Source organism: Mobula hypostoma, chromosome 5 (genome assembly GCF_963921235.1).
Source record: "Mobula hypostoma chromosome 5, sMobHyp1.1, whole genome shotgun sequence".
NCBI lineage: Eukaryota > Metazoa > Chordata > Chondrichthyes > Myliobatiformes > Myliobatidae > Mobula > Mobula hypostoma.
The window spans coordinates 28,428,978-28,451,850 of NC_086101.1; the positions used below are offsets into that span (position 1 = coordinate 28,428,978).

General features: G+C 41.0%; 1 protein-coding gene across 2 annotated transcripts in view; it reads left to right on the forward strand.

The window, feature by feature from the left end:
• LOC134346717 (E3 ubiquitin-protein ligase RING2-A-like) overlaps positions 1-22,182 on the forward strand; it is a 41,924-nt gene extending 19,742 nt beyond the window's left edge. For both annotated transcript variants that reach the window (XM_063048276.1, XM_063048277.1), the window contains exons 3-7: positions 4,953-5,113; positions 8,414-8,629; positions 12,944-13,234; positions 16,567-16,738; positions 20,256-22,182. In XM_063048276.1, coding sequence (XP_062904346.1) covers positions 4,953-5,113; positions 8,414-8,629; positions 12,944-13,234; positions 16,567-16,738; positions 20,256-20,357 — 942 coding nt within the window. In that variant the 3' untranslated portion in view covers positions 20,358-22,182. The remainder of the gene's footprint in view (positions 1-4,952; positions 5,114-8,413; positions 8,630-12,943; positions 13,235-16,566; positions 16,739-20,255) is intronic.
• Positions 22,183-22,873: the final 691 nt, after the last annotated feature.

Sequence of the window (22,873 nt, forward strand, 5' to 3'; positions counted from 1 at the left end):
AAGTTTTGATGTTTTATTTTACAACATTGAATCACAGTGGATTTAATTTGTCTTTTTTTTGGACACTGATCAACAGAAAAAGACTTTTTTGTATCAAAGTGAAATCAGATCTTTTCAAAGTGATCTAAATTAATTACAAGTATAATACACAAAATAATTGATTGCATGGGTATACACCCCCTTCAGGTCAGTATTGGCAGCAATTACAGCCTTGAGTCTGTGTGGCTAGGTTTCTATCAGCGTTGCACATCTGGACCCTGCAATTTTTCCCCCATTCTTCTTTACAAAATTTCTCAAGCTCTGTCGGATTGCATAGGGATTGGAAAGAACAGCCCTTTTCAAGTTCAGCCTCAAATTCTCAGTTGGATTGAAGTATTGACTCCGATTTGGCCACTCCAGCAGATTAACTTTGTTTTTAAGCCATTCCTGTATAGCTTTGACTTTATGCTTGGGGTCATTGTCTTGCTGGAAAACAAATCTTCTCCCAAGTGGCAGGGTAGTTCTTTTGCAGACTGCATCAGGTTTTCCTCCAGGATTTCCCTGTATTTTGCTGCATTCATTTTACCCTCTACCTGCACAAACCTTCCAGGGCCTGTTGCAGTGAAGCATCCCCACACCGTGATGCAGCCACCACCATGCTTCACAGTGGGGATGGCGTGTTTTTGATGATGTGCAGTGTTTGCCTTACTCCAAACATAGCATTTCGTCTGATGGCCAAAAATCACAATTTTGGTTTCATCAGAATGTAGAACCTACTTCCAGCTGACTTCAGAATCTCCCGCGTGCCTTCTGGCAAATTTTAGCTGAGATTTCAGGTGAGTTATTTTTCAACAGTGGCTTTCTCTTTGCCACTCTCCGAAAAAGTTGTGACTGGTGAAACACCCCTGCAACAGTTGTTGTATGCGCAGTCTCTCCCATCTCAGCTACTGCAGTTTGTAACTCCAGAGTTGTCATAGGTCTCTGGCCTCCTCACTTGTCCCCTTCTTACATGGTCACTCTGTTTTTGCTCTAGACAGATTTATAGCTGTGTCTTATTCTTTCCATTTTTTGATGATTGACTTAACTGTCACCTGATTCAGTGACTTGGAAATTTTCTTGTCCCCTGACTTGTGCTTCTCAATAACCTTTTAGTGGAGTTGCTTGGAGTGTTCTTTTGTCTTCATGGTGTAGTTTTTAACCAGGATACTGACTCAGCAGCAGTTGGACCTTCCAGATACAGATGTATTTTTACCACAATCAATTGAAACACCTTAACTGTATTCTCGTGGTCTCCATTTAACTAGTTATGTGACTTCTAAAACCATTTGGCTGCACCAGTGATGATTTGGTGTATTAAAGTGGGTGAAATCTTACACAATCTATTATTTTGTGTATTATCTTTGTAATTAATTTAGATTACTTAATAGAGACCTATTTTCACTTCGACACAAAAGTCTTTTTCTGTTGATCACTGTCAAAAAAAGCCAAATTAAATCCACTGTAATTCCGTGTTGTAAAACAATAAAACATGAAAACTTCTGGGGGAGGGGGGTGAATACCTTTTAAGGGTACTGTGGTTAGAGCATTGCAAAAAAACCTAAAATATTTTATTGGCTTTAAAAATAAATTGAGGCAGATGCCGTCAGGTTTTTAAATTAAAAATGGCTTCCTGTAGCATTCTAGAATTGTACAGCACATGATAAGACAATATGACCCCTCTAGCTTGGATTAATTCTCTGAAGTGGCTGTGTAATTGGTTGAAGTCCATCTCTTTCTCTGTGTCCTATAAATTTCAGTTTACAATTGCCCTGTTAAATGTTACTATTGAATATGCTTTTGCTTCATCTTTTTTGCTGGTGCTAACTTGATCATTTTTACTTTGTTGAAAGCATTGATAATATTGAAAATGTCTATTAAATATTCCCTCTCATAGAAGAACAGCCCCACTCTCTCATGTCTCCATATACTCGTCTTGGTATCTTTCCTGTATATTTCTGTTTTGCCTTCCAAGGCTTTGACTATTTTCCTAAAAGCATAGTATTCTTGATTGCACAGTTTAACTGAGACCCGATCAGCGATATGTGAAGGCATAACCTTTTGCTTTTGTACTCCACAAGCATCTTTTTGTCTAATTCAAGTTGTGTGACTGAAAGCTTCACCATAAGAAAATTTTTATTCGTCACTGTGAGACCAGCCAGGCTGCATTGTATAGACCCTCTTTGTTAACCTTGTTTTTGTTTTATGACCCTGAAAATTTAGGGCAGATCGAATTCCTGGCCAGAAGTGATCTGTAACACTTAAATTGTTACTGGTAGAAACAAACTGTGCATACTTACTAAAAAGCGGTGCCAATTATTTAATAGATGAACTGATATGGCGATCATTCCAAGTTGTTAATAATTCTCTCTTTCCAGGTATCTATAGGGATACACCCACTCAAAGCTTAGTGGGAGAGGTGTGTGGTTCTGGATTTCTGGACACAATAATGTGTCCTGTAAGCTTATTGGCAGGCATATTCTATGTAGAGATTTTGTTCTCAGTCTTCCCTACCTCATTAACCATAGGCAGCACGTTAACTTGGGAATATGTCGTGGCTGAGAAAGCAATAATAATCTGTAAGAAGATTTCAATTCATCTCACATTTGGGGTGTGGATAAACAGTGCTGGAGAAAAAGTGAAAGAAAGCTCAAAGGAATGATGAGAGAAAGCACTGAAAGTGACGAAGGGACTAGATAGATTTAAGTTGCATGCGGTGAGTGCACTTAGTGTATTCTATACAGAGTTAACAAGTAACACGGTAGAACGAGTAGTTGGAGTGCTGTATAATGAAGCAAACGTTGATTAGGGGTGCAGCTCAGTAAAACATTTGATGAATATATTAAGAAGCAAAGGATGGGGTTATTTATTAGATTCTGTTACAGCCCAAGCAGCAGATCTCTAAAATGAAAAGTTGCTGCAGTTCACGTGACTTGGCAGAGATAGTAAAGATGTCTTAAAAAAAATGAAATAATGAAAAGATTTCTTGGGATCATTGCAGAAGGAGCCCATTCAACCCAGGAGGTCAGTGTGAGTGTCTAGTAGAGCAAATCCTTCAGTCCCTTTCTCCTTTTACACAGCCCTGCAAACCTTTTTCTCTTAAGTGGCTATCTCACTTGCTCTTGAAAGCCCTGATTAATTCTGTTTTAACTTACCCTGGTGGTGAGTTCCAGATCATAGCCACTGCAGTTGAGCTCAAAGTGGAACAAGTACTGGGGCCCTGATGACACACAGCCTGGAATGTTACATGAATGTGAAGGGGCCCTGTCCACAATCATTCAAGCAGCCTTGAATGGGGAAGCTTGCAACAGGGCTGGAAGTATGCCAACATAGACATGTACAAAAAGGGAGAAAGGGATTAGGAGGTTGGAATTACTGTGGATCAGAATTCAAACATCAGCAATGTAGATAAAGTGAGGCACACCAGTGAAGGGCAGCCAAATGTGATTTGTAAAATGTAAGTCACGTCTAGAAAATTGTAGAATTAGCCGAGTGTAATGAGAAAGGAAGTATTGTGGCTGTTAGATTTTTGAATAGACATTTGTTATTGCTGCATGGCAAATCGTATTGTTAAGCCAAAAGCATCTTATTAAAGGACGGATAGAAAACTGGTTACCAGGCAGGTAGTAGCCTGATGTAGTCCAGGGAACCGTAACTGAGCTTTCTTTTGGCTATTAGTATTGGAACTGCTGCTTCCGGAGTAAATAAATATTGTTGTGGGGGAGGGGAGGGGAGGGGTTGCAATGTGACAGCTTTAAAACTTGCCAGAAAGAGAGGGTAGCTAATCAGAGAACTGAAAGAAACTTCAATAAGGTACAAAGGGGTCATCTGATTTTGCTGCTAATAGGTTAAAGTTAGTGGATAGAAAATTCAGTGCATTTTGGACACAAAAATAATAAATGAAATGCCTTGTTCTTGAAGGAATTGTAGATGTGGAGAGGTTCTGGATGCAAAAATCAATTGGTAAAATTTTAAAGATAGGTTCTTGGATTTAATTAGGATGAACACAAGAACATGAAATAAGTACTATCAATAGCCTATTAGAATAGATAGATTGACAAGATTTACTAAGACAATAATGAAGGACTAAATGTTATTAAGAAACTTGAATGCTATTTCTTGTCCATTAATTGGTGACTTGGCTCTAAATGATGACTTACCTTTGAAAACTAAAACAAGGCAAACAAAACTTATTAGAATGATGCAAGTGACTGCTTTCCGTGCTGTAAAATTATTTGATTCGAAGCATTTCTACTTGTGAATAGCTCACTAATGATTTACCTGACCTCCCCTTGACACTACATGGTTATAACTTGTGCATAAACATATGAACTATGTCTGAGATACAAGTGAAAGGGTTCTGTGAATGCAGAAAAATGAAGTATTTTTTTTAAAAAAGCTAGTGGAATTGTACACCAGATTAATCTGAATTTGAAAGCAAAAGTTAGGCTGCCAATTTGGGTGGTAACTTATCATCCAAATTCTGGAGGGTTTTTGTTGAGTCACTGACTAGAATTCCATGACTTCCTCATTTTCCTCTAATGTCACAATTTTGTCAGTGGAAATCTCACAGTTTTACCCCCATGCCCCCCCACAAACTCCCTTTGCTTCTCAGATCCAACTGCAAGATTCAAAATTATGGCTATTTAAAATTTTTTACAAGGAAGTGTAGCAAGAGCTAAAATTGAAATGCTTGTTTTCTCTGCACATTTGGTACATCTGCAGAAAACTATTGTTTTCAGTAAATTTAGCTGCTGTATTACTCCTGTAGTGAACATTGGTTGTCGGCAGTCTTTTGGCAAAATTCAGTGAATAAAGTTACACCCCATGGTATAAAATTACATTAATTTATCTGCCCTGTCTCTGTTTTCTTTGTTTTGAGATATAATGGTCACAGAAGGTTGACCTCCTGTTAATGTGATTCACTTTTCTTTTAGGAGGCAATTATGGATGGGACAGAGATCGCTGTGTCACCCCGGAGCTTGCACAGTGAGCTGATGTGCCCCATCTGCCTGGATATGTTAAAGAACACCATGACGACGAAGGAGTGCTTGCACCGCTTCTGCTCAGATTGTATTGTCACTGCGCTCCGCAGCGGGTAGGCAGTACTTTCTGCTGTTGTTGCTGCTTATCAGAAATATTGCTTATGCACATATGGTATGAGGGTTATTAATGTAAATGAGCTCTTTTGTTCATTGTTCAAATGCATCTTTGACAGATGTTATAAGGCTATAATTCCATTTTGACATCTAAGACCAGGTGATAGATAAATGGGGGGGGGGGGGGGTTAGTAAGCCTCTAGCTATTTGGGCATTACAGAATTTTAGATCTCAGTCCTCTGCAGTTCTATGCCATAGGATTCAGTAAATAAAACTCTCCTGCTTATCTAATTAGATTTCCAATTTGTTTTCTGATGGTGTGGCGCACTTGAGTTAAGGATCCCAGGGATTCAGACCGTGAGAGAAGCCTGTTTCAATTGGGAGTTGCAGTACCATCTAGGGATACAAATCTGCCAGCATTATATGCATAGTGGGAGAGTAGGAAATGGCATTACAGAATGGTAGCTTGCACAACTCAAAGATACCCTCAACTGGTAAACACAAGACATTCTGCAGATGCTGCAAATTTACATAGAGGAATTCAGCAGATCAGGCAGCAGCTCTGAAGTGGAATAGAGTCAATGTTTCGGGTAGCAACTAAAGTGGTTACTGTTTAAAAATGTTAGCATGCAATGAAATAGGTGACAAATAAAAATATCTATTAATCAAGGTAGCTTTATTGCACTATAATTACAATACATCATTTGCATACTATATAATTAAATAATTAATAAACGAAAATCTGTTTGTTGTTGGCTTGGAAGTGATGGTGCACTCTCACATTGGGAGTTCTTGTTTTTTTAGTGAAGTCAGTATCACTTTAGGTTGCTTAAGTCAGTCATATCTGAGCTAAAATTTCTCCATGCAGTTGTGCTGTATCGAGGTGTCAGTCCAGATTGTGCTCAGAATAAACCGACAGCTTCGTGTGGGTTAAAGAACGAAGAGAAATGTTTAACATTAAAGAAATCATAAATAGCCAGTGGAATTGAGGAAGGAAAGAAGAAAGTTGAAACATGAAATGGAATTTGCATGATTAATAGTAGATTAATATTGAATCATGGAGTAAGACTGAAGGGCTGAATGGACTCCTCACTATCTAGTTTTGGTAATGTTTTTGTTTCAGTGTATGGATTTCAGTTCAGCTATTCCATGTCTTTGCCAATTTTGCGAGCTTTGTTTGGTGTAAGTCAGCTGAGGAAAACAAATAATTTACTACCCAGCATGAAAGATCTGTGTTAAGTCCATCCTGGGATACGGGCAGTAGCATGTAGGTTCTCCCCCAGCTTATGACAGCTGATTTATGTACATCCTGTACATACGATAGAACATTTGGGAGACTGGCGGGCTGGATTTGCCAACTGCTGCAGGTCTGTAGGCATCTTCTGCCTTCAGTTGCAAACAGTTTGGGTTACAAACAGTGATCATAACCCTGCCTTATCCTGTAGAGGACCTAAATGGCCATTTCTAAAGCGACAAGCTGGCTGTCAGCTCCCACCCTAAACTCCCATAGTCTGTGGTCTAGCTTTATTCCCTTAATGTTGTTGGTTAAAGAATCCTGGGACTTTCCTTTCGAAGAACAGTGAAGTAACGGTGACTCATTTCTAAGTCTGAAGAAAATTTAGATGGGACTTAGAAACAATAGATAAATGTGAGGAGTTGTGAATCACTTCCAACAGAATACCTTGTACGTTACAAGACCAATTGCATCTCCAGTCAGTGCTAAACCACCCTGGCCACTGCCTCTTGTCTGCATAGTAAATATTTTAAAACAAGAAATAGCATAGCTTTGTTTTAAATTAAAATGCCTTTCTCTTAACCCATTCTGTTTGCGTTAATCTGCAACAAAGATATTATAAACAAAATATGGTACCAAGCTACATTACACAGTACTGCGAAAAAGGCACACATACATATAAGACTATAAGACATACGAGCAGATTACACCACTTGATCACAGCTGAACTATTTCCTGCTTATTCTTCTGCTTTCTTCCTGTAATCCTTCATTCCCTGACTTACAAGAATGTATTAACCTCTGTATTAAAAATACTCAATGACTTGTCCTCCACAATCACTTGTGGCAACGAATTCCACAGATTTACCATCCTCTGGCTAAAGAAGTTCTTCCCTATCTCCGTTCTGAAAGGATTCTGACATTGTGCGCTCTGGTCCACTGCAAGAAAAATCTTCTCCACGTTCACTTTATCTAAGCCTTTCAACATTTGAATGAGATTCCACCCCCCCCCCCATTCTTCTGAATTCCAACAAGTGCAGGCCCAGACCCATCAAACACACCTCATATGATAAGTCTTTCATTCCTGGAACCATTTTTGTGAACCTCCTTTGGACCCTCTCCAGTGTCAGCATATCCTTTTTTAGATACGGGCTCACAAAACTGCTCACAATACTTTTAGCTGAGACCTCACCAGCACTTTATAAAGCCTCAGTTTTATATCCTTGTTTTTATATTCTAGTCCCCTCGACAAGAATACCAACATTGCATTTGCCTTCCTTACCACTGACTCAACCTTCAAGCCAATTTGGAATCCTGCACGAGAACCCCCCTTTGCACCTCGGACCTTTGAATTTTCTGCCCATTTAGAAAGTAATCAGTATTTTTATTCCTTCTACTAAAGTGCATGACCATGTGCCCACCTTGTGTATCCTTGGATATTAATTTTATTTCAGCCACAGCTCGATGCACACAACGTCATACCTGCCAATCTCTAATTGAGGTCCCTACAACTTTTGCACAGTACTGTAGTAACTTTATGTAAGGGACCATACCGCTGATGCAGTAAAAAAAATTCATGACATGTGAGTGACGATAAACATGATTCTGAATTGGGTTTCTCTTGTGACTGAGAGTATAAAGGGGGCAGGGAAAGGGAAAAGTGAGAACGTGGGAAGCATCAGGGAGACATTCTACAATAATCAAAAAAACAATTGTTTGGAATCAGACTACCTTGCCTGGTGTCTCAGGGCTGGGTGTATCTACATCCACACCACCCCTTGCCCCGGCACTCCTTCTCTGCCACCTGTCCCATCCCCTTTTGCGGCGCTCCATCCTTGCCATCCATGCTTTGCTCCCACCAGATTTACAAACTCATTCTCCACTCCACTTTGACAAATAAAGTACTTTGGTGTCTTGCAACTGAAAGCATGTTGTCTGTGTTAGTTAAAATTTAGAGATGATTAGTTATGTAGAACTAGAGGGGAGCTTTATCACTAGTCAGTACTTGAGTTCATATGAAGATCCAACTGATGAAGTAATACTTTTGGCTTTTTTTTTAAAATCAGGAACAAAGAGTGCCCGACATGTCGAAAGAAACTGGTTTCTAAGCGATCTCTCCGACCAGATCCAAATTTTGATGCACTGATCTGTAAGATCTACCCAAGCAGGGATGAATATGAGGCACATCAAGATCGTGTACTGGCACGATTAAGCCGACTCCATAACCAACAAGCCCTAAGCAGCAGTATTGAGGAGGGATTGAAAATGCAGGCCATGCATAGGTAAGGGGAAGTTGGACTAAATGGTAAATGGTGCTTTTCTTTCTCACAGTTCCGTGATTAAACTATTTCAGTTAGGTTTCTGGTCTTGGCGCTCCACTGAAATGGTCCTTATGAAGGTCACAAATGGTATCCTTTATTACTTTGACTGTGGAAGCTCATCCTGGTGTTGGCATCCTGTCCCCAGGACTTGGCAAGGGTGATCACATCAACTTCCTTTTAACTGCTTCCAATCCTTTTGGCTAGTTGTAGTCAGGTAGCTACAGTACCTCCAATGGTGTTTCTTCCCACAATTGCAGTTTTCCCCAAGGATCCGTGCCTTTATTATGAGTGATTTAGCTCTACATTCAGAAATGCAGCTGTGTTTTCATGTGAAATTGGTAATTAGTTTATTAGCATCACATGTACTGAGATACAGTGAAAAGCGTGTCCATGCATGTTATTCCGTATGCAAGTACATGCAGTTAGCACAGACAGGGAAAAATATATATCGTATAGTTTTACAGTTACTGAGAAAGTGCACTGTAGGTACAGTGAGTACACGGATGAGATGGATTGCGAGATCAAGACTGCATCTTTATCATATGACAAGTCCATTTTTGAGCTTTATCACAAAAGGATAGAAATTCTTGAGCTTGATGATGTATGTTCTCAAGGTTTGGTATCTTCACTTCTGACTACTACTCACTTGACCCTGTCGCTGCCACTTGTTTGATATAGGGCACAACCAGCATATAAACCATTCCTCCCGCACCTCCCCACCCCAGTTGGTGAAATGCTGAGAAGACTCAAGGCTATGGTTTATCCACTGGTGCATTTCTCTCCCAGCAGCTACCCAAGGTTAAACTGCACTCATTATTTCTGCCCTATAATGTTGCCCATACCCTATGCTTTTTATGATGTTAATTCATGCTGTGTTTGTTTTCTCCAAATCTGCCTATTCCCATTGATCTCTTACTGGTGTCTCAATCCCACTTTTAATATTTCTGTTCATCCATAACTTTTGTACCAATTTGCACCAATTTCCAGTTACCTCCTACCTGTATACTCATTGATTCACTGGCCAACAGTGTATCAGATGTTCCACTCGTGTGTTCCAATCCTTCTATCACCTCCTGTAGTTTCCCAAGGTGCAATCTTCCAAATTTGCTCACCTTTCTATTCTCAGTTATACCTTTTAGCAATGAGTTACAAGGCACTGAAATCAGCTCTCTCCTTGCTTTTCTACTTTGGCTTTAAAATGTTTCTTAAATCTACCTCATCTGCCTGAAATATTATGAAATCTTTGATGTTTTGCTGTTTAATAGTTTTCATGGATGCAGATTGTTGCTAGAGCAGAAGAAACATTATATGTTCTGAAGATAAGCCAAGAGTTGTTCCTTTTGGATTGGATTTTGAAATATGCAGGACTTAGTACTTGCAGGACATATTTAAAGGCAGGTTCAGTGGGAAATGCAGAGCTGGGACCTTGGATAGAAATCTGAACAATTCAAAAATTCATCTTTTAAAAGTAATTAAACCAGAGTTTTACAGGTAATGTAAGGCAACAATTCAGTGAACAGGTCACTTTGCATTGTCCAGTGCTGGCTGGTACCTGAGAGAGATGCTTTTTCCAAAAGGTCTCTAAGTTTTAATTTGATTGCTGAGTAGCATATTGCACAGGAGATGTATTACAGCAGGTATTTGTTTTATTGCAGTGGTTTATGAAAGTTGGACTTTGAATATGTATTATAACTCTCAATATGGATTGATGAAGGTAGAGCAATGGATGTACTGTATATGGATTTCAGTAAGATATTTGATAAGGTTCCCCATGCAAGGCTCATTCAGAAAGTAAGGAGGCATGGCTTGCTTTGTGGATCCAGAATTGGCTTGCCCATGGAAAGCAAAGGGTGGTTGTAGATGGCTCATATTCTGCATTTAGGTCAGTGACCAGTGGTGTTCCACAGGGATCTGTTCCGGGACGACTCCTCTGTCATTTAAAAAAAAATAACCTGGAGGAGGAAGTAGAAGGGTGAGTTAGTAAGCTTGCTGATGACACAAAGGTTGGGGGTGTTGTGGATAATTTGGAGGGTTGTCAGAGGTTATGGTGGGACGTCAATAAGATTCAGAACTGGGCTGAGAAGTGGCAGATGGAGTTCAACTCAGATAAGTGTGAGGTGGTTCATTTTGGTAGGTCAAATTTGAAGACAAAATACATTATTAATGGTAAGACTCTTGGCAGTGTGAAGGAACAGAGAGATTTTAGGGTCCGAGTCCATAGGACACTCTAAAGTTGCTGTGCAGGTTGACAGTGTTGTTACGAAGGCATATGGTATGTTGTCATTCATCAACCATGTGACTGAGTTCAGGAGCTGTGAGGTAATGTTACAGCTATATAAGATCTTGGTCAGACGCCACTTAGAGTACTGTGTTCAGTTCTGGTCACCTCATTTACAGGAAGAATGTAGACATAGGAACATAGAAAAATTACAGCACAATACAGGCCCTTTGGCCCACAATGCTGTTTCGAACATGTACTTACTTTAGAAATTACTTGGGGTTACCCATAGCCCTCTATTTTTCTAAGCTCCATGTACGTATCCAGGAGTATCTTAAAAGACCCTATCGTATCTGCCTCCACCACCATTGCCGGCAGCCCATTCCACACACTCACTACTCTCTGCATTTAAAAAAAAAACTTACCCCTGACATCTCCGCTCTACCTACTTCCAAGCACCTTAAAAGTGTGCTCTCTCGTGTTAGCCTTTTAGACAGAGTGCAGAGGAAATTTACAAGGATGTTGCTTGGATTGGAGAGTGTGCCTTATAAGAATAGATTGAGTAAAGTTGGCCTTTTCTCCTTGGAGCGACTGAGGATGAGAGGTGACTTGATAGGGGCGTATAAGATGATGAAAGGTGTTGATCGTGTGGATACACTCAATGATTCAGGAACAGCTTCTTCCTCTCTGCCATCCGATTCTTAAATGGACATTGAGCCCATGAGCACTACCTCACTTTTATTATATCTGTTTTTGCATTATTTTTAATTTAACTATTTAGTATATACATGCTTACTGTAGTTTATTTACTTTATATTGTCATGTATTGTATTGTATGGCTGCCACTGTTAACACATTTCATGATATATGCCTGTGATATTAAACCTGGTTATGATTCTGATCCATATCCCTCTATGTTCATGTGGCTGTCTAAATGCCTCATAAACATTAGTGCTGTGTCTGCCTCCAACACTTACCCTGATAATACAGTCCAACCACCTTACCACTCTGTGTAACAAAAACACTAAAACTTGCCTTGTAACTCACCTTGCATTATGGGATTACTGAAAGAGGACTTGCGTGGTGGTCTGAAACTGCTGCCTGACTATTAATCCTTTAACCATGTTAAAAATTGTGAATTTCTGAATACACGAACTTTTGACATGCTGGTACTTCATTGTAGGACCTTGCTGGATTACTCTGATTAATATGAGATTTTGGAGCACTAAACTACCATTGCTTTGCAGGCTGGTATTAGTAATCGGTTTATTGTTGTCACATGCACCAAGATTCAGTGAAAAGGCTAGTTTTGCATGCTGTCCATACAGATCATTTCAAAACATAATACTTTGTAATGTAGTATTGCAGTTGTTACAAAGAAAATGCAATAAGTTGTAAAGGCCATTACAAGTTTGTTTGTAAGGGCAAAGTTAATTTTTAATGTACAAGAGGCTTATAAGAGCAGTACAGAAGCTGTCCTCAACTCTGGTTGTGTATGTTTTAATGCATCTGTGTCCTATGCTGAAGGAAGGCTTGGGCGGGGGGGGGGGGTGGTTGTTGAAGGGGGAGTGGGGGAGGGGTGGAAATAGTCTTTGATTATGTATGTTGGCTACTTTACCAAGGCAGCAAGGTGTAGTCTAAAGAGTCAGTGGTAGGGAGGCTGGTTTCATGATGTGCTGAGCTTTGTCCACAGCTTCACAATTTCTTGCAGGCTTGGGCAGTTCAGTTGCTATACTAAACTGTATTGCATCTGAATGGAATGCTTTCTGGGGCAAGGATCACCAGGATCATGCCAAGTACCACGAGTCTTCTGTGGATCTAGAGGTGCTGGTGTGCTTTCTTGGCTATAATGTCTGCTTGACTGGACCATGACAAATTTGTGATCTTGGAGCTTGATGCTGTCAATCATCTCCACATCAGCACTGTTGAGACAGATAGAAGCATGAGCTCCATCTTGCTTTCTGAAGTCAATGAACAACTTTTTTGATTTGCTGACATGGATAGAAAAGTTGTTTAAACAGGCAGATTTTTAATCCTCTCCCATTGTCTCTGCCTAGAGCTCAGCGAGTGAGGAAGCCTCCTCATGAATCTGACAACACTACCTTCAGTGGAGGGGAGGACAACTGTGACAGCCGCTCTCATGTCAGCAATGTGTCAACGCACAGCAACCAGGAGGCTGGACCAAGCCGCAAGCGCTCCAAGGCTTCAGACGACTCCTGCCCTGACCTCGACAACTCACGAGAGGGGGCTGGTAGCCCAGATGTCGTGGGGGACTCGTGCAGTGAAATTGAGCTTGTCTTCAGACCACACCCAGTGTTGGTTGAGAAGGATGAATATTCACAAACCAGGTGTGGGAAACAGCTTCCACAGATGAAATTTGAAAATTGCTCATTGATCTATTTCTGTTTGTAAATTATCACAATGATGTCCAGCCCCTTGCTTTGATTGCATTGTAACTGTCATTAAAACTCTGATAATCTGGAAGCTGACTCAATTCAGGGTCCAGGGTCCAAAGGACATAGAATGTAGAATAGTAAGGCTCAGGAGCAGGCCCTTCAGCCCACAATGCTCTATTGAACTAATTAAATTCGTAACCAAATGTCCAAAGAAACTAATCCCTTCTGCCTACACAATGTCCATATTCTTCCATTCCCTACATGGTCATGTGTCTATCTAACCTGGTGAATTCTCTCCACCAGCTTTGGCACATTCTAGAGAGCAATCATTCTCTGTGTGGGATAAGAAAGAAAGAAAACGTATTTGTCCTATACATCTCCTTTGAATTTACATGTTTTCAGCTTAAGTCCATGGCATCTGTGTGTCCAGAGTAAATCCAGGGGCCAGGGTCTGGACCAGTGGGTCAGGTTGTGTAGTGGGAGCCAGATTTTTATGTAGAACACCTGGAGCTTGGAACGTTGGTAGATATTGAGGTGTAAATACAAAACTGAAATAAAAGTGCATTTGGATATTAATAGTATAAAATCCAGTAGAGTGATAAAGCTATGTAGCCTGGAAAACCAGCTCTTCAGTCCACTTGTCCAAGCTGAATGTTAATGAATGGAAGTAGCCCCATTTACTGGTGTTTGGCTTGCATCCCTCTGAACCTTTCCTGTTTTTAATGTGGATAGGGAATTGGTTGGCAGACAGGAAGCAAAGAGTGGGAATAAATGGGACCTTTTCAGAATGGCAGGCAGTGACTAGTGGGGTACCACAAGGTTCAGTGCTGGGATCCCAGTTGTTTACAATATATATTAATGACTTAGACAAGGGAATTAAATGCAGCATCTCCAAGTTTGAGGATGACACGAAGCTGGGCGGCAGTGTTAGCTGTGAGGAGGATGCTAAGAGGATGCAGGGTGACTTGGATAGGTTAGGTGAGTGGGCAAATTCATGGCAGATGCAATTTAATGTGGATAAATGTGAGGTTATCCACTTTGGTGGCAAAAACAGGAAAACAGATCATTATCTGAATGGTGGCCGATTAGGAAAAGGGGAGGTGCAACGAGACCTTGGTGTCATTATACACCAGTCATTGAAAGTGGGCATGCAGGTACAGCAGGCGGTGAAAAAGGCGAATGGTATGCTGGCATTCACAGCAAGAGGATTCGAGTACAGGAGCAGGGAGGTACTACTGCGGTTGTACAAGGCCTTGGTAAGAGCACACCTGGAGTATTGTGTGCAGTTTTGGTCCCCTAATCTGTGGAAAGACATCCTTGCCATAGAGGGAGTACAAAGTAGGTTCACCAGATTGATTCCTGGGATGGCAGGACTTTCATATGATGAAAGACTGGATCGACTAGGTTTATACTCGTTGGAATTTAGAAGATTGAGGGGGGATCTGATTGAAACATATAAAATCCTAAAGGGATTGGACAGGCTAGATGCAGGAAGATTGTTCCCGATGTTGGGGAAGTCCAGAACGAGGGGTCACAGTTTGAGGATAAAGGGGAAGCCTTTTAGGGCCGAGATTAGGAAAAACTTCTTCACACAGAGAGTGGTGAATCTATGGAATTCTCTGCCACAGGAAACAGTTGAGGCCAGTTCATTGGCTATATTTAAGAGGGAATTAGATATGGCCCTTGTGGCTAAAGGGATCAGAGGTATGGGGGGAAGGCTGGTACAGGGTTCTGAGTTGGATGATCAGCCATGATCATACTGAATGGCGGTGCAGGCTCGAAGGGTCGAATGACCTACTCCTGCACCAATTTTCTATGTTTCTCTGTTTAAATGTTGTAGTTGTACCTGCCTTTAGCACTCCCTCTGGCAGCTCCAATTACCCACCACCTTCTGTCTGGAAAATGTTGTCCCTCAGGTTGCCTTCAAATCTTACCCCTCTCACTTTTAAACTGGGCCTTCCAGTTTTGGATTTCCCTTGCCCTGGGGAAAAGACTGGCTATTCAACTTGTGTATGCTGTCAGGATTTTGTAAATTTCTATAAGATTATCCCACAGCCTCCTGTACTCTAAGGAGAAAAGTGCTAAACTATCCCGTTTCTCATTATAACCCAAGCCCTCCTGTCCTAATCCACTGATCTCTGCACCTTTGTGATATGGGGGGAATTGGAATATCCGGAGGGAAAACACAAGGTCACAGGGAAAGGTGCAAACTCCACATACAGGTCGAGATTGAAGCAGAAATCACTGGTGATTTGAGACAGCAGCTCCACCTGTTATGCCAGCGTGCCACCCAGCAGATGCATGGGGAACATTTGCTTGCAATTGTGTTCTCCTTTTCTGCATTAGAACCCTATTTGCCTGTTTTCCTATTTATTTAGTTTTAGAATTGGATATGTGCAGTGACGCAGATGTGTTTCCACTGGGAATATCACTGATGTATTGGACTAGGAAGTAAAGATGCTGAACTGCAGTTTGAGAACTGAGAAGGGTTTGAATATAGAAATGTGGCAGCTTAAAACATCATAAACTGATTTCTGGGAAATTACAGACTGATTTAGCAGTCTGACTGTTATAATTTAGTAACCTTGCACACAATTTCAGCAGTGAGATAAATAACTTGTAGGTCCTTCCAAGCTTATCTGCAGACTTGTGTATATCTCCAACACATGAACAATCACTTGAGCTGACAGAAAGATGGATTTGCCAACTGCTGCAGAGCTGCAGGCATCCTCAGTCGAGTAAGAACTCAGCTGCATTTCTGACTTGCAAACTGTTCTGGAGAGGACATGTGGTGAAGTTTATTCAGGGCTGCTAGCAGGTAAAATAGCAAATAAGTGCCATAGAATGCCTTCTACTAATTCTACACAATAGTAATTTTGTCTTCTACTAAATCTGAATGTTATTACCGAGAATAAGGCTGTTTAGCCCATCAAGTCTATCAGTCTATTTCCCTCATAGTTCCATTCCTTCCATTTATTTCACTCTAACTTGTCTCCTCTCATTGTCAACAACCACCCCATCTCTGTTCCTCCTGCCACCTCCTACACCAAGGCACAGTGTACAATGGTCAATTAATTTTTTTGGGGGACAGAGGGAACTGGACACCCAGTGGAACCCAGATGGTCACAGGAAGAACGTGTAAACTCCACAGGGACAGCGCTGTTGGTTTGGGTCACACTAGGGTTGTTGGAGCTGTGAGGCAGCAACTTTTAACTTTTTTAATGTTCATTTAACTTCTCTCTTCCTACTGAGTTCTGAACCCATGATATGTGATTGTGGCTCAGGTATGTGAAGACCACCGCAAATGCCACCGTGGACCATTTGTCCAAATATCTGGCGTTGAGAATTGCCTTGGAGGAGCAACAGAAGAACATTGGGAACAATGCAGTCAGTCTGGAAGAAGTCAGTGAGAAGCAGTATACAATTTACATCACTACCTCGGGAGGCCAGTTCACAGTAGGTACCTTCTGTCTGCTTTAACCAATTTGCTCAGCTCCATTTCAACCGTAGACCCTTTGGCCAGCAATGTAGTACTGAATGAAATAAATTTATAATTGCATGCCAAACTAAACTATCCCTTTTGCCTATTCAATGTCTATATCCATGCATTCTCAGTACATTCATATACTTATCGAAGAGCCTTTTAAGTGCTTTTGTAGTATTTTTTTCACTACCACTCTAACAGCACATTCCAGGCACCCACCACTTTGTAAAATAAATAAAATCTTCGCTCGTCCATCTCCTTTGAATTTATCGCTCACTAGTATCAGGCTTTTTGACCCTCGGGAAAATAATATAAGAAAATATTATTTACTTTATCTACATCTCTTAATATCTTACAAACTTTTATTAAGTCTTGCCTCAGCCTCCGCTCACCAAAAAAAGAAAAGCAACTCAATTCTATTCAGGGCCCCAAACAGTCCTTCCAGGTGAGGCATCACTTCACCTGTGAGTCGACTGGGGTGATATACTGCGTCCGGTGCTCCCGATGTGGCCTTTTATATATTGGTGAGACCCGACGCAGACTGGGAGACCGCTTTGCTGAACATCTACGCTCTGTCCGCCAGAGAAAGCAGGATCTCCCAGTGGCCACACATTTTAATTCCACATCCCATTCCCATTCTGACATGTCTATCCATGGCCTCCTCTACTGTAAAGATGAAGCCACACTCAGGTTGGAGGAACAACACCTTATATTCCGTATGGGTAGCCTCCAACCTGATGGCATGAACATTGACTTCTCTAACTTCCGCTAGGCCCCACCTCCCCCTCGTACCCCATCTGTTACTCTTTTTAATGCACACATTCTTTCTCTCACTCTCCTTTTTCTCCCTCTGTCCCTCTGAATATACCTCTTGCCCATCCTCTGGGTCACCCCCCCCCCTGTCTTTCTTCCCGGACCTCCTGTCCCATGATCCTCTCGTATCCCCTTCTGCCTATCACCTGTCCAGCTCTTGGCTCCATCCCTCCCCCTCCTGTCTTCTCCTATCATTTTGCATCTCCCCCTCCCCCTCCAGCTTTCAAATCCCTTACTCACTCTTCCTTCAGTTAGTCCTGACGAAGGGTTCGGCCTGAAACGTCGACTGCGCTTCTTCCTATAGATGCTGCCTGGCCTGCTGCGTTCACCAGCAACTTTGATGTATGTTGCTTGAATTTCCAGCATCTGCAGAATTCCTGTTGTTTCAATTCTATGTTTCTATGTTTCCAACTTTTCCTTAAGAACATGCTCTCTAATCCAGGCAACATGCTGGTAAATCTCCCTACCCTCTCCAAAGCCTTCCTATAGGGAAACAGCCATAACTGAATGCAATACCCTAGTGAACAGTCTAACTTCACAATGTTTGTTCCTTTTGAATTCCACTTCAGTTAGGCTGTACTTTCCTGGACTGTCATTCTACATCTTGTTCTTCAACACTTTTGATCTTGTTTTGCGTCTTGTTCAACATGAACTAAAATCAAATACTAGCTCAAGCTCTGCTTTATTTTGTTGTTCTACCTTGCTGATGTTTTGTGCCATTGCCTTTGGGCCTTGCACATCTCAATTAATAGTGAATGGGCAAATTTCCTGCAGGAAAGGGAAAAGAGTAGCTATATTATTTACCTACTTGTCTCCACCAGCTACTGCAGGGTTTACACCGACATTTTCTATTTTTTTCCTCTCTTTGTCTCCTCCCTTGTCACTTTAAAAAGTGCTGATTTCTCTTTGTTTACATAACAAAAGCGTTGAAATTAGAGCTGTGGTTTCAATGTTTTCATCTTTTATAGGAGGCAAAGAGTGGGAATAAAAGGAGTTTTTTCTGGCTGGCTGCAGGTGACTAGTGGTTTTCCATAGGGGTCTGTGTTGGACCCGATTCTTTTTACATTATATTGCAAAGATTTGGATGATGGAATTGATGGCTTTGTTGTAGAGTTTACAGATGATATGAAGATGAGTGGAAGGGCAGGTAGTTTTGAGGAAATGGAGAAGCTGCAGAAGGACAGACAGATTAGGAGAATGGGCAAAGAAATGCTGATGGAATACTGTGTCGGGAAGTGTATGGTCATGCACTTTGGTAAAGAAATGAAATGGTGAGAAAATACAAAAACTGGGGTGCAAAGGGCTGGGGAGTCTATGTGCTGGGTTCCTTGAAGGTTAATTTGCAGGTTGAGTCTGTGGTGAGGAAAGCAAATGCAATGTTAGCATTCATTTCAGGAGGGCTAGAATATAAAAGCAAGGATGTAATGTTGAGAAATTAAAAAGCGCTGGTGAAACCTCACGGAGTATCGTGAGCAGTTTTGGGCCCCTTATCTTAGAAAGGATGTGCTGAAACGGAGAGGGTTCAAAGGAGGTTCACGAAAATGATTCCAGGTTTGAATGGCTTGTCATATGAGGAGCGTTTGGTGGCTCTGGACCTGTATTCGCTGGAATTCAGAAGAGTGAAGAATGACCTCATTGAAACCCGTTGCATGGTGAGAGGCCTCGATAGAGTGGATGTGCAGAGGATATTTCCGATGGTGGCAGAGTCTAAGACCAAAGGACATGGCCTCAGAATAGAGAGACGCTATTTTTGAACAGAGATGAGGAGGAATTTCTTTAGCCAGAGAGTGGTGAATCTGTCGAGTTCTTTGCCACAGGCAGCTGTGGAGGCCAGATCTTTATATTTAAGGCAGTGGTTGATAGATTCTTGGTTGTTCAGGGCATGGAAGGATACAGCAGATTGGGGCTGAGAGGAAAATTGGATCAGTCGTGATGAAATGGTGGAGCAGATGGCCTAATTCTGATCCTCTATCTTATGGTCTTTTGTTCAATTCCATTTTGTTCCACAAGATTTCTGTGTTTCAATATTTGTGCATCCCTGATTTTTCCACACTGAAATCACTTAGCAACATCCGCAAGACATGCAGTTCCCTCCCTCTGCCCCTGGATTTCCCTTTCATACTTTAAGACAAAATAAAATACAAGAGATTCTGCAGATGATGGAAATCTAGAGTAACACACAAAATACTGTAAGAACTCAGCAGGTCAAGTAGCATGTATAGAGAGGAATAAACAGCTGGCATTTCAGGCCACGATCTCGGCCTGAAGCCTCGGCTCTTTATTACTCTTCATAGATGTTGCCCGACCTGTTGAGCTCCTACAGCATTTTGTATGTGCTACGTAAATTAAGACTTGTTTCATGTCACTTATCCAGGTATCTGCTACTGATTATTATTGCTTAACGTCGCATGAAATGTTTTGGTTTGTTAACAGTACTGCACATGCTGATGCTGTATGTAAGTGCTGTAGGTGCACTGAGATGTCCTTGGCTGTCAAATGGGATTCAAGCCAATGACTTCTTTAGTAACAAGTTAATTTGAGTACAGGTTATCTCAAAGGAAGGTCGTCCTTTCAGTGCTGTTTTGATGCACTACCACAACAGGCATTCGTTTAAAGTGCACTGTCTAAATTATTTCTTTAATGTTTCCTTATCTAATTATATATATTTCTTTCTAGACACTGAATGGATCGCTGACACTAGAATTAGTAAATGAGAAATACTGGAAGGTCAGCAAGCCTCTTGAGCTTTATTATGCACCAACTAAGGAACAAAAGTAAATAGAGGACAAAGACCAAGACAAAATTGCTTGCTTATTCTTTCCATCTGTTCGCCACAAAAAGACTGCCACGGTTTTTTGGCTTTGAGGAGTGCAGAAGAGACCGTGTTGAATCCTGGGAGATAAGGGGCTGAAATTGGTCCTTGATGCAAGACTTCACAAGAGGCCCATATTTCAATTTAGGTTGGGGTATAGAATAAATCTGAACTGTTGTCAACCATTGCTTTTGTGTACTCTAGTGCTCTTGTGCAATTCGTGTTTGTGAGTTGGGCGTTGCGTTTTCACGTTTGACCTTCTTTCTGTTGTGATCAATTGACCCTCGTGATGTAAGTAGGTGTTGCCAGAAGCCAGTTGGCATTCTTGGTCCTTGTACCAGAGAGAATTGACGTGCATTTAATATCATCCAGAAAGCTCAATAGTTTGAATGGCATATTGCCATGTACTAGTCTGAGTAACTGAGAAGGGGGTAACAAAAGTCACCTGAATATCTGGATAAAGTTAGTTGATTAATGTTTCAAATAATTTATATGTTATGTTTTAATGTTTGTCATTTTACCTCCGGTCTTTTTCTCCTTCATTTTGTTCCCATAATCCCATTTATGGGAATAAAGTATGAACTAATGGGTTTGAATGAAGTGCCTTAGCCGCTTGGCCTACATGTTAGATTTCCATTGTTCACTTGTACCTACTTTTGTTTTCTTCTTCAAATTTTATTGATTGGTATTTGGGAAAGAATGCTGTACAGTGAAGAAAGAAATTTAATGTACTAGGGAGCTGGGACAAAGTTTCCGATGCGGTGAACTGATTGAACTGCAGGATTGTTTGCAGAATTTGCCACTGTTGCCTAAATTGATGCATACTTGCTTAGCCCTGTTATGTCATACTAGAAAATTTAATTAAGAGTGAGCTTTATTGCCTATCACTTTTAATGTTGCCATTATGAACTAGCTAACTGTTGCACAAATTTTGTATTGTGATGAGAGGAGGGACAATTTTTAAATCTGGAAAACATCGGATGAGTGTTGGTTTTTAATAGGAAAATACGTTTGAAGTATTCATTCTCTGCAAATATATATTTCAATATGTACTTTTACTCTTAAAACTACTGGCTTAGGGGAGCCATCAAAGTAATAGTCCAGGTCGAGACTTAATCAGTAACTCTTGGACCAATGGTATAACATTTGAACCTCGAGTCTAAGCTTGTACCCACCCTTGTTGCATGGGATACTGGTCAAACTGGGATCCCTCTTCCAGCCCATGACCAATCATAGGGCCATTATTGCTGCCTTGGCAAGTATTTAATATGCTAATGTACACAAAGATCAAGACTGCTTTGTTACTGAATAACCTTGATCTCTGCTGAAAGTTTGACTATTATGTGCGTTTAGCGATATTAGATTTGTACTGTTTTTTAAGCTATGTAACAGTTTGGACTGTTGTATAATATACCTAAATGGATTTGGATAAAATATTGTGTACGTGCTCAGAAGAAAAGAAGATATACAACATTGTGGATTGATTGAACTAAAGGCAATGGAAGTTGGTGAATGTGGACTTGGCAGTAGCATTTTGAAATGACAGCATGTAGCTGAATTCAGGACTTGGCTCCTGATGCAATAAGCAAGCATCTGTTGGCGTAGGAGTCACCTGGATCTCATCTACACCCCATTGTGGTTTGCACAATACTCCTGAGCAGGTGCTGCACAAATCAGTTTAATAAAAGTTGGAATTAATATCTTACTGTTGTAGATCTGCTTACGAGAAGTAAACCTTCTTATAGCATTGTATGTGTCATCATACCCTGTACTGTCCAGGAATAAAATATATCTTGGTTCAAAAAAGATGCCACATTTATCCACTCACTTACCATTGTTGACAGAGTGCAAAATGCTTGACCCACATCTCCAGACTCTGGGAAACCAGGGCTGGTTCCTGAGGACCTCTTGTGAACTGTGGTGAGCTTTACCAACCTAAATAAGGTACACTATAAATATTCTGCTCCGCCATTCAATCATGGGCTGATCTAATTCTTCCAGTCATCCCCACTCCCCTTCCTTCACCCCATACCATTTGATGCCCTGGCTAATCAAGAACCTATGTATCTCTGCCTTAAATACACTCAATGACTTGGCCTCCACAGCCACTTGTGGCAACAAATTCCACCCTCTGACTAAAGTAATTTCTCTGCATCTCAATTCTAATGGGATGTCCTTCAATCCTGAAGTCGTGCCCTCTTGTCCTCGAATCCCCTACCATGGGAAATAACTTTGCCATATATAATCTGTTCAGGCCTTTTGACATTCGGAATGTTTCTATGAGATTCCCCCCCTTAGACGTTCCTCATACGGTAACCCTTTCATTCCTGGAATCATTCTCGTGAATCTTCTCTGAATCCTCTCCAATATCACTATATCCTTTCTAAAATAAGAAGCCCAAAACTGCACACAGTACTCCATATGTGGTCTTACGAGTGCCCTGTAGAGTCTCAACATCACATCCCTGCTCTTATACTCTATT